Source organism: Anabrus simplex, chromosome 13 (genome assembly GCF_040414725.1).
Source record: "Anabrus simplex isolate iqAnaSimp1 chromosome 13, ASM4041472v1, whole genome shotgun sequence".
NCBI lineage: Eukaryota > Metazoa > Arthropoda > Insecta > Orthoptera > Tettigoniidae > Anabrus > Anabrus simplex.
In genome coordinates this window covers 88,138,537-88,150,707 of record NC_090277.1, presented here as the reverse complement: position 1 = coordinate 88,150,707, position 12,171 = coordinate 88,138,537, and the positions used below count along the sequence as shown (strand labels likewise).

Genomic DNA, 12,171 nt, shown 5'->3' with positions numbered 1-12,171 from the left:
TTCCATTGATGTGCAAAACACACTATTAGTTCTGTTTCTCTGTTTTCATATATTTCGTCAGATATTCCTGAACTGTATCATGATATGAAGACTTCTCTGTCAAACCAGAGAAGTTTCAGACACAATTCCATTAGATATTTCACGTTGCAAAGCAGTGTGATCATATCATCCATGCAACTATGCTGCAAGAAGCACATCTAGAAGAGGAACAACATGGATTTAAATCTTATCGATCCACTGTTAACCTCATCCTTGCTATCAGGATACTGTATGGTAAAAGTTGGGAGAGGAATGAGCATGCAACAGTAGCCTTTCTTGACATAGAGAAGGCATATGATCACCTCCCTCGCCATTAAGACTGGGATGCATTTATTAACCAGGAAGTGACAGAAGATATTGTGGCACGAACAAAACAATTATCCCAGGACACTGAGAGTTGTGTCGAAGTACGAGCAATTAGCTGTGGATGGTATGAGACGAGAAGTGCAGTGCAACAGGGAAGCTGTTTGTTCCCACTACTCCTCATAAGCATTACGAATGAAGTCGTCAAGATACTTTTGTAGAGCGAAAAAAATGTGGAGTGAGAGAGAGAATGAGGCACAACGACTGAATTTAAGGGAAAGAGAAATTCGACAAGACCAAATCAAAATAGCGTGGTTGGTGATAAACAGAGGAAGCAAAGTAGTTAAACTAAGACTTGGACAGCATGAAACTGAAATGGTGGAACACCTCAAACACATCTGAAGTCAGGGGCGTCGGGTTTTGAAAATTAGTGGGGGTGATCTAAAGTATGGTCGAGAAGAAAAAGGCCCCACAAAATGTCGAAATGTAATACTCATGAAAATGCCATTGTCGGTGTTATTGAATAAGCAATACTTGTTGGAAAAAATAAAGTATCCCTTTGCTTTATTAGGCGCTTTTTCCACAATAATGTACGAGTACAAAAATTCCACTTAAATCCACGAAAAAGGTGTGTTTTACTCAATACAAAGTAGGAGATATTACATTTTAACTACTGTATATGTGAATTAAAAGGCTGGATATACAAATTGTGTCAATAAAATATTAAGATAAAAAACATAATACCGGTAGTCTTCTTTTCTTTCAGAATCATATCAAACTGAGTTAAAAGGTAAATTGCCTCATACCTGGCGCTTATTCTTAGTATAATAATAAAAGAGAAACTGAAAGTCTGTCTTAAGTCTTCAGTACAAAATGTAATATGTTTCATTCCCTCTGACAAAGAGTTTTCTCACGAACAGTCGATCGTTTGATGAAAATGTCCGCCACAGTTCTAAGGTTCAGTTTAGATTTTATTTCTTGATTATGGACATGACATGCATGACTGCGTTGTCGTTCTATTTCTCTTGCGTCACGGTACTCCACAGGTAAGTTTTTAATCTTCTCAAGGCGGAAAAAGAACGTTCTGATGTACATGTAAAAACGGGGATAGTTAAAGCGATCTTTAGCAACTACCTCTAAAAATCGGTTAACCTTAATGAAGTTTTGGATAAAGCAGATCTAGTTAATAAAATAAAATATCCATGTAATTCATTTGTGATTGAGAATTTTTAAAAACCAAACCCCATGGTGCAACAGCCCCGAAGGTCCATGGCCTATCAAGCGACGGCTGCAGAGTCCAAAGGCCTGCATATTACAAGGTGTCGTGTGGTGAGCACGACGAATCTTCTCGGCCGATGATTCAGAATAAAGTAAATAAAATTTCTTAGAGTGCTCCTCAGCCCTACCGTTGGTAATGCACGGGCAAAAATACTTTGGTACTGGTAAGGTTAAGAACTAAGACGAAAAATTAAGATTCCTCCTTTTTGTTTTTTTCATTATTTCTTTTACTTCTGTTACTATACCTTTTTTTTTATCTTTCTTCTCCCTGTTTGTGTTCGGGTGGTGGTGGTGGTGGGGGGTGTTGCACCCCCGGATTCGGCACCGCTCCATTCTGAAGTGTTTTGTTGACTACAACATGAATACGTATGAGATAAGCAGCTGCAGCCTTTTACAGTTCTGTTCCCCAACTATAATGGAACAAAAGCTTTCCTCAAAAAGAAAAAAGTGTCACTTTATAAGAATACTTGCTACTCATTTTACGAAATGTAAGCTACAACGCTGACTGTTAGAGACAACTGGCGATCATAGGGGGCAGAATCAGAAACAAATCAGTCCACCCTCAACTAGGGACTAGGTATACAACAGTGTGTGTTTGATATTTTAGAACAGTGGTGCTTAACCCAATTTACGGGCGGGCCGAATCTTGGGCAGCTCTGTTCCAGAAGATGATGGTGACCATTGACAGCTGAGGAACCATTCTTGATATTCTGGAAGAATCACGGCTGAAATGGTTTGGCCTCATTAGGAGAATAGAATCAATAAAAACTCCCAAGGATTACATTGAAAGAAAAATTCATAGAAACAAGACCGCAACGCAGACCTACAGATAGCTGGAAGAAGCAGGTATAAAAAAGACCTGGCCAGGAAGAGTACAAAAATGGGAGAAGATATTGGAAGGAAAGAGGTGGTAACACAAAAGATTATGGAGCAAAGATTCTTCATTACCACACCTGGCTTGCTGATGTACAATTTCGGTGATGATGATGATGATATGATCCCATGATTTTGATATATCATACGTCAAAATCTGTGATTCTACAAAGTGAGATGTTTAAAAATATGTGTCAAATCAAATCAAATCAAATCAAATCAAATCAAATCAAATCAAATCAAATCAAATCAAATCAAATCAAATCAAATCAAATCAAATCAAATCAAATCAAATCAAATCAAATCAAATCAAATCAAATCAAATCAAATCAAATCAAATCAAATCAAATCAAATCAAATCAAATCAAATCAAATCAAATCAAATCAAATCAAATCAAATCAAATCAAATCAAATCAAATCAAATCAAATCAAATCAAATCAAATCAAATCAAATCAAATCAAATCAAATCAAATCAAATCAAATCAAATCAAATCAAATCAAATCAAATCAAATCAAATCAAATCAAATCAAATCAAATCAAATCAAATCAAATCAAATCAAATCAAATCAAATCAAATCAAATCAAATCAAATCAAATCAAATCAAATCAAATCAAATCAAATCAAATCAAATCAAATCAAATCAAATCAAATCAAATCAAATCAAATCAAATCAAATCAAATCAAATCAAATCAAATCAAATCAAATCAAATCAAATCAAATCAAATCAAATCAATCACATGCATTTAGAGCTGTCGCCCAGGTAGCAGAAAACCTATGAGTTGTTTGCCTAGCCTTTTCTTAAATAATTTCAAAGAACTTCGAAATTTGTCACCCAAAACAAATCGTGCTGCTTTTCTTTGGATTTTTTCCAGTTGTTGTATGAAGTAATCCTGGTGAGGAATCCATACACTGGAACCTTACTCTAATTGTGTTCTTACCAGAGACTTATATACCCTCTCTTTTACAACCTTGCCCCTAAATACTCTCATAACAATGTGAAGATATTTGAAACCTTTTTTTTACAACATCGTTAATGTGCTTACCGCAATTAAGATGTTTCCTTACCATAAAATCTAGTCCAGGCAGCTCCAGATCTTCCGGAGTGACGCACTCCTTCCACAGAGGTACTGCTAACAGGTATCGTATCTCCGGGATGTACACCACGGAGCACTGCTTCACGTAGGCTGGTAACAAATCCAGTTCCTGATGTGCCAGAGTGGATAAGATCGCCGGGAGTCCTCCGTACTTCTGTTTCTCTGTTGTAAGAGACAAAATCAGTAGGTAACTTCCAAATAAGAACAACAGGAAACACTGCCACTAATGCAGATCACTTCTGAAGGCAATATGTGATGTAAACCTAGCAATGGGAGTGTAAAGTATGACTGACATCGACTTTGTAGACCTTTAAAGAGGTTAATATATATGGAAGTTCTCTTGAATGAGCTTTATTGTCGAGATTTATTTATTTATTTATTTATTTATTTATTTATTTATTTATTTATTTATTTATTTATTTATTTATTTATTTATTTATTTATTTATTTATTTATTTATTTATTTATTTATTTATTTATTTATTTATTTATTTATTTATTTATTTATTTATTTATTTATTTATTTATTTATTTATTTATTTATTTATTTATTTATTTATTTATTTATTTATTTATTTATTTATTTATTTATTTATTTATTTATTTATTTATTTATTTATTTATTTATTTATTTATTTATTTATTTATTTATTTATTTATTTATTTATTTATTTATTTATTTATTTATTTATTTATTTATTTATTTATTTATTTATTTATTTATTTATTTATTTATTTATTTATTTATTTATTTATTTATTTATTTATTTATTTATTTATTTATTTATTTATTTATTTATTTATTTATTTATTTATTTATTTATTTATTTATTTATTTATTTATTTATTTATTTATTTATTTATTTATTTATTTATTTATTTATTTATTTATTTATTTATTTATTTATTTATTTATTTATTTATTTATTTATTTATTTATTTATTTATTTATTTATTTATTTGTTTGTTTGTTTGTAAGATCAAAGTAGCGAGGTGCCGAATTACTCGCGTAAAGTGAAGTGTCAGATTGATGTTCAGTAAGTACGGACAGAAGTGCAATATTTATATACGAAGTTTGGAACTGTAATAGTGAAAACACTGCTGTAGAGACGCCATGAAACGGAACCTAATAATGAACACGTTAGTCATCTACGTACTTTACCTCAGAGAACATGGACTCTCCCATTCCACATCACGCGCGTGCGAACTGTCCTGAGGAACAGAGCCTCGTGTTAGCTGACGCTCTAAGTCTAAGGTAATGTTTTCACCATGTTTTCGAAACAGGAACAACAGAGTTGGATAAAGATAGAATGTGCCAGAGGTCGTACAGCATGACAGTTTCATCAAGGTCTTGCGGGGAATCTGCATTGCCTTACAGAACAGTGGCATGGTGGGAAAAAGCCTTCAACGAGGGATGCCAAAATGTTGCAGACATGCATCGGCCAGCTCGTCCTAGTGTCGGTGGAGAAGTGCATGCCCATGCCGCGTTACTGGACACTGATCGAAGTCATAGGATTCGTGAGGTGGCCCGAGACACCAGATTACCACATGCGATTGTGCTTCACATTCTGAAGGAAATCCTGAGCGTGAGAAAAATTGCATCACGATGGGATCCACGTGATTCGATGGAAATGCAGAAATTGTTACGATACGACGCTGGGTGCAACCACTTGGAGTGCTTTCTTACGCCGTATCATTACGCTGGATGAGATATGGACCAAATCGTACGAGCCACAGCTGAAACGCCATTCGTTACTGGTCACCACGAAGACCGAAAGTTCGTCAGAACCCAGCAAGGTGAAAGTTATGGTTATTCTCGTGTATGACTGTGATGGTGTTATCCAAACGCATAGCAGACCGTCAATGCGCAGTATTACTGTTCATGTTTGGAACACAACCTGTGACCAGCTTTGAGAAGGAAGCGATGACACTTTCTTCAGAACCAACCAATCATTTTGCACGACAACGCTCGACCGCAAATGGCGTAAACTGTGGGTGATTTGTTCGGTCGATGGGGCTGGGAATAGCCGTACCATCCACTGTAGTCCTCGGACGTAATCCCTTGTGACTTTGAATCGATTCCTAAGATGAAGGAATCACTTCGTGACATTCGCTTCAGAACTGTTCCACAGATTCGTCAGGCAGTCGACTGCTCCATTCGAACTATCAACACAAGACGCGCTGCTAAATGTATCCTACGACTTTCACATCGATAGCAACGGGTTGTACACAATGCTGGTGACTACTCTTGAAGGACAGTAAAACTTGTTAATATGTATCTCTTTTCTATCAGTTATAATTAAATAGTATCCGCTATTAAAGTTCTAACCCTCGTAAATAAATATTGCACTTCGACGTGGACTCTGTCTCTTCTGGTGTCACTCGTCTCCACTAGATGGCATTACTTGTGCAATTAAAAAAACTAACCAGTCAAAGACGAGTTCACAACAGCTAGTAACATGTAAACATTGCAGGGATTCCTTGTAAACATTAAATAATATATTTAAGGGTGAAGACTAGTATAGGAAAAACAAAATGGTTTAAAGTTGAAACTGGTCCCCGACAGGGAAGTGTACAATCCCCTATACTATTCGTCATAATCATGGATGAAATTCATAACAACATTAAACAGAAATTCGGAAGACAGGCAACAAACGCCATGCTGTTTGCAGATGATATAGTGATATGGGGTGAGGATGAAACGGAAGTGCAAAACTAAATAGACGTATGGAATCAAGAGGTAGAAAAAATTGGGATGAAAGTAAGCAGAGAAAAAGTAAAACAATAGTGATAACAAGGGGAAGGAAGAGGAAAGGTAAAACTGAATGGTAAAACTCTGGAAGTGTTTAAAAGTGTCAAGTACTTGGGAAGTGTGATCACAGGAGATGGAAAAATTATCGAGGAAATTGAAAAAAAAAAAAAAAAAAATACAAGCAAACAGCTTCTACCAGGGTGTAAGAGGTATTTTGTGGAACAAACATGTCCCGAAGAAATGTAAGAAAGGATTATATTCAACTTATTATGAACCTATACTAACCTATGCAGCTGGATCGTGGACTACAACAAAACAAGAGGAGATGAAATTCCTAAGAGGTATCGAGGGCAAACCTGAAAGGATAGAATTAGAAATGAAAAGATAATGAAAAGGACAGGAATCTTGAAACTTCAAGACAGGATAGAATCAACAGAGCTAAAGTGCTAAGGGCATATGATGAGAATGGGAGAAGAGAGAGTGGAAAAAAAGGCTATTTCAGAGAAGTTAACAGGAAAGAGACCACGGGGAAGACCCCGAAAGAGGTGAACAGATTCAGTGTGGGAGTGCATAGAGAAGAGAGGAGGAAAACCAGAAGATGTACTTAAAAAAGGAGAAGAATGGTGGAGAGACAGGCAGCGATGGAGGTCCTTGATTCACAACCAAAACCGGGAAGCTGAAAAGAAGAAATGAAGATGATGATGATGTTACTACTATGACCATGCCTACTTACTGCGATCTAGTTCCTCGTCCACGCCCAGTTTCACCACAAATTTATTCTGCCGCTCAGACTCGGGGAAGTCGACGATGTTATCAATGCAGTGAGCTACTTGGTACAGCTCCTCTGTCACACAACTTGCTATCTGTAACCACAAAGCATTACGTATTAGAGGGTCTTTCAGGAGGATGGACTAGTTCAACAATAACAGCTCAAAGAAACACACGAACAGTTGCACAAACACGGAATGAGGGCATCGCATTGTGTAACTTCCTCGAGTGTACACTTTTCTAAAAAAAATAATGAAATTATACAGAGTGTAACACTAAGCTATTTTGTAATTGTTAGACCCTTCAGTCTGCCGAAACTAGTTTTTAATAATAAATCTATAAAATACTTCAAAAAGGCAAGATAATTATAGTAACAGTATTACACTTGAAAAGGAAACAACTTAATTCAATTAAAATTGCATGTTTCGGTTTTGCAATAACATCATAATAGACTAAATTTCCGAGCTAGATTAAAACAAAGATAATAATGGAAAAACTGCGAATACTGTTCCAAAAGAATTGAAGCAACCGAAAATGACACAACGGAAAATTATCGGTATGATAGGCAGCCCATTAGATGCTTATTAAGAACCCTTGCATAGTTTACAAATAATAATAATAATAATAATAATAATAATAATAATAATAATAATAATAATAATAATAATAATAATAATAATACATCATCATTATAGACCGTTATGCCTTTCAGCGTTCAGTCTGCAAGCCTTTGTAAATTTACTAAACGACGCCACAATCCTCTATTTGCAACTAGTGCTGTAGCCTCGTTTAGTTCTATACCTCTTATTAAATCGTTAGAAACTGAGCCTAACCATCGTCGTCTTGGTCTTCGTCTCTTGCCCTCCATAACAGAATCCATTATTATCCTAGGTAACCTATCCTCCTCCATTCGCCTCACCTGACCCCCACCACCGAAGCCGGTTTATGCGTACAGCTTCATCCATCGAGTTCATTCCTAACTCAGTCTTTATCTCCTCGTTCCGAGTACCCTCCTGCCATTGTTCCCACCTGTTTGTACCAGCAATCATTCTCGCTGCTTTCACGTCTGTTCTTCTAAGTTATAAATAATATGTCCTGAATCCACCCAGATTTCACTCCCATAAAGCAAAGTTGGTCTGAAAAAAGACCGATGGAAAGATAGTTTCGTCCAGGAGCTGACTTCCTCCTTACAGAATACTGTTGATCACAACTGTGAGCCCACTGCATTAGCTTTACTACACATTGATTCAATCTCACTCACTATATTACCATCCTGGGAGAACACACATCCTAAATACTTGAAATGATCTACCTGTTCCAGCTTTATATCACCAATCTCACATTCAGTTCTCTTGGATTTCTTACATACTGACATCAATTTAGTCTTCGAATAAACATAAATGTTTATTATTATTATTATTATTATTATTATTATTATTATTATTATTATTATTATTATTATTATTATTATTATTATTATGCGTGAATGGTCCCTTTCGGAACACACGAAGCTTTATTTATGATTTCGTTTGCGGAGGATCCAGGATGCTTTCATCTGTTGACTAAAGATCCTCTTCCTTTCTTCCGTCCACTTGGTACCTGCTCTTTTTGGTACTCCATCCTCTGGAGTAACTTACCACTTGTCAATTTTCCTTCTATATGTATTTCGATTCAAAATATCTTCAGGTTGAATTTGTGCGTTCTTCATGTCCGCTTTTGTTTGTTGTATCCAAGGGAATTCTTCAGTTTATCAACTTTTTCAAGAACTTGGTGGGTTAGTCTGGTTTCTGGAAGCCTCTTAACATGTCCATAAAATTTTATATTTCTTTTACTGAGGTCTGCCGCAATATAGATAATTTTTCTGTAGAATTCCCGGTTTGTAGGCGGTATCCCTGTTCTGTGTGTCTTGGTCCTAAAATTTTTCTCATGATTTTTCAATCTTCTTTTAGGATATTTTGCAGCTTGCCCTTTTTATGAAGCGTTAGGGTTTCCCCTGCTTATAAAGCCTCAGGTTTGATTACAGTATTGTATTGTTTAATATTAAGGTGGAGAGACATACATTTTTGTTGTAGATTTCTCTTGTTCTCCCATATGCTCTTCTGGGTTTTTGGACACGGTTGTTTTGGGCTACTTTTTTTGTCCAGCTGGTTCGAGGATTTCGCCCAGGTATTTGAAGTGAGGGACTCTGATTTGTCCGTATTTTGTATTGAGACTATGGATGTCTAGTTTTGCACAGAAACATTCAGTATTCTGGAAGGAGATATGAAGTCCGACCTTTCTGTCACATTCTTGGAGAATGTTTATATATATTTGCTATTTGCTTTACGTCGCACCGACACAAATAAGTCTTATGGCGACGATGGGACAGGAAATGTCTAGGAATGGGAAGGAAACGGCCGCGGTCTTAATTAAGGTATAGCCCCAGCATTTGCCTGGTGTGAAAATGGGAAACCACGGGAAACCATTTTCAGGGCTACCGACAGTGGAGTGCGAACCCATTTATACGTATCTCCCGGATGCGAGCTCACAGCTGCGCGCCCCTAACCGCACGGCCAGCTCACCCGTTTTTTCTAAATACTTTAGTGTGAATTGATGGAATGTTCTTTTTGATATAATTTTTCTTATTAACATGTCAGTCTTTACTGCCATATCTTTACTTATTTTACAAAATTGAACAAGTGTTCTCTTGCAATTACATTCTCTCCTTACAGTTCGTATTCGAGTGTCTTTCACCACCTGCTTGCACAATGTCGTATCATCGTCTGATAAATTTCATGAAAGAAAATGACCAAAGCATGTTGGACAAGAAACAAAATCAATACACAAGTCTTAAAGCAACCGAAGGAAAAGAAGAAGTGTAAAAGACGATAATTAAGTTCGTAGGCCTCATACTGAGACATAATCAAATTTTGATGAAGATAACTGAAGGAAATGTCCTGGAAAAGGAAAGGAGAGAAAGACTAAGAAAGAATTACTTGAACGGCATAAAGAGCCGTATTAGTTTCAAGAATTTAAAAGAACTGCATAAATTCTAGGGGTTCTCATAGGCCGTACACCTAACGTTGATGCAAATCTCATAGCAGGACCGTTGTGCGGTTGGAGTACACTTGTTTACTCGCCTCAGTAAGATTTCATTCTAACCTATTACTGCATACAAATCCTGGTTCTAATAATGACCTATCGTAATACGTGTGGCGAATTCGCTCTTGTTTGTTTACTCCTCTGCAGACTTCGCATTTCATCCATCTTCAAAGACAAAAATGAAAATTTGTTCAAAGGGATATATGTTTGTGCATCATTAAACAAGCCAATAAGCAATTTGTGTGTATTAAATAACTCTTATGCATACCATACAAACAGATGCAATTACAAACACATTACAAACTGTGGACATGCTCTGATGCCCTTCTGTACTGAAAACAGTCAATCCGACTGCCTACAGACATACTTAATATTTCTCCTGAAACACGCTGCTGCTGATATTACAATCAGCATTATTTATTTATTTACATATTTTACGCCCACATTGGAGCACTGAAATCAATACATTTGAGTTAATTTCTTCTTCTTCTTCTCCCAGAACTTTTTCATCCTCTCCGACCTGGAAGCCCTTTGTGTGTCCGATATAGTATATTGTTTCCGTTCAACTGCTTTTAGTTTGAGACTTATGCTTTTGTTCTTCAAAATCCTCTTCTCTTTTCTGTCTTTGATTTGTTGCCGAGTTATACCCAATTCTTCCAAATCGTCCTGAACTTCTTTGAACCAATTATTATTGATTTTATTCTTCAAAAAGTAATCGAATAGTTGTTTCAATATCCTGGTGTCTGCTAATCTTGATATGTGACAGAAAAAGGAAATTCTTCTTTTACGCATTATAAGAAAAATATATTTTACCTTTTCGAACAGTTCCGCTTCGGATGAGACTCGACTGCAGATTTCTCCCAGGGTCACGCAGTGGAAAATAGTCTGAAACAAACCAGATAAGAGTATTTAAAAGGTAGAGCTCATATTGCTTACTTTCCACATCGTTGGCAGCATGTAGGTTTAAATATACACAGTTCAAAAATTACGGGAACATGTTTTGTAACGTCTGGTATCTGAACGTTAGTTTGGTGGATGGGATTCCAATGGTCGTACAGCATACCTTGAGACCTTAGCTACTCAGGGTATGTCAAATCGAAGTTATACTCCATCTGTAGGTGTAGTCATGCATTAAACTGTCAGGTGACCACTCGAAACAAAGTGAATAGCGGTGCGTCCGTGTGTCCTTGTGAGGTACACAGACTACTGCGGTCATCTGAGCACGTTGTACGTCAACCAGCACATCCCATGAGACATCTTAACGAGGTTCAAGTCGCAAGGGGTGTCATTTTGATCCACGAAGGATGGACTTTTCGTTGTGTTCCTGTGGATCTCAATGTCTCACGATCAGTTATTCAACGCTTGTGGAATCGCTACAGTGAGACAGGCCAGTTCACGAGGAGGGTTGGACAAACTCGTGGACGCATGGCAACCCCACAGGATGACCGATATTTGACCATCTGTGCGTTGCGGCGTCGTTCAGCAACTGCCAGAGAAGTGCAACAAGACCTCAGGAGAATCACTGGAGTCACGGTGTCTGACCAGACAGTAAGGAACAGGTTAAGAGAAGTGTCCTTACCACCCCGAGTAACCCGTTTAACGCAGCAACTTCGCGTAGCTCGCCTTCTGTTTGCCCGTACCCACGTCAACTGGCATTTTGCCAATAGGGACCTGTGTTGTTCACAGACGAGTCCAGATTTCCCCCGACACAGCGTGATGCACGTCAACGTATATGGAGACGCCGTGGTGATCAAATATTGTCCAGGAAGGCGGCCGATTCGGACAAGGTTCTATGATAGTGTGGGGTGTCATCAGTATTGATGGCCGTACTGATCTTGTCGTCGTCCGTGGTAATCTTACCGCTGCGCGGTACATCGACCAGATACTGCTACAGCATGTGTTGGTTGTTGCATACGGTGTTGGTCCTGAATTCGTACTCATGCACGACAATGCTAGGGCTCATGTAGCGCGCATCGCT

At 37.2% G+C, this 12,171-nt stretch overlaps 1 protein-coding gene across 1 annotated transcript in view; it reads right to left on the bottom strand.

Moving 5' to 3' along the window:
• Positions 1 to 12,171, bottom strand: part of LOC136885034 (mutS protein homolog 5-like) — an 84,809-nt gene that overhangs the window by 40,361 nt on the left and 32,277 nt on the right. Inside the window, exons 8-10 of the mRNA XM_068230066.1 lie at positions 11,007 to 11,078; positions 7,078 to 7,207; positions 3,564 to 3,754 (exon numbers count right to left, since the gene is read on the bottom strand). Coding sequence (XP_068086167.1) covers positions 3,564 to 3,754; positions 7,078 to 7,207; positions 11,007 to 11,078 — 393 coding nt within the window. The remainder of the gene's footprint in view (positions 1 to 3,563; positions 3,755 to 7,077; positions 7,208 to 11,006; positions 11,079 to 12,171) is intronic.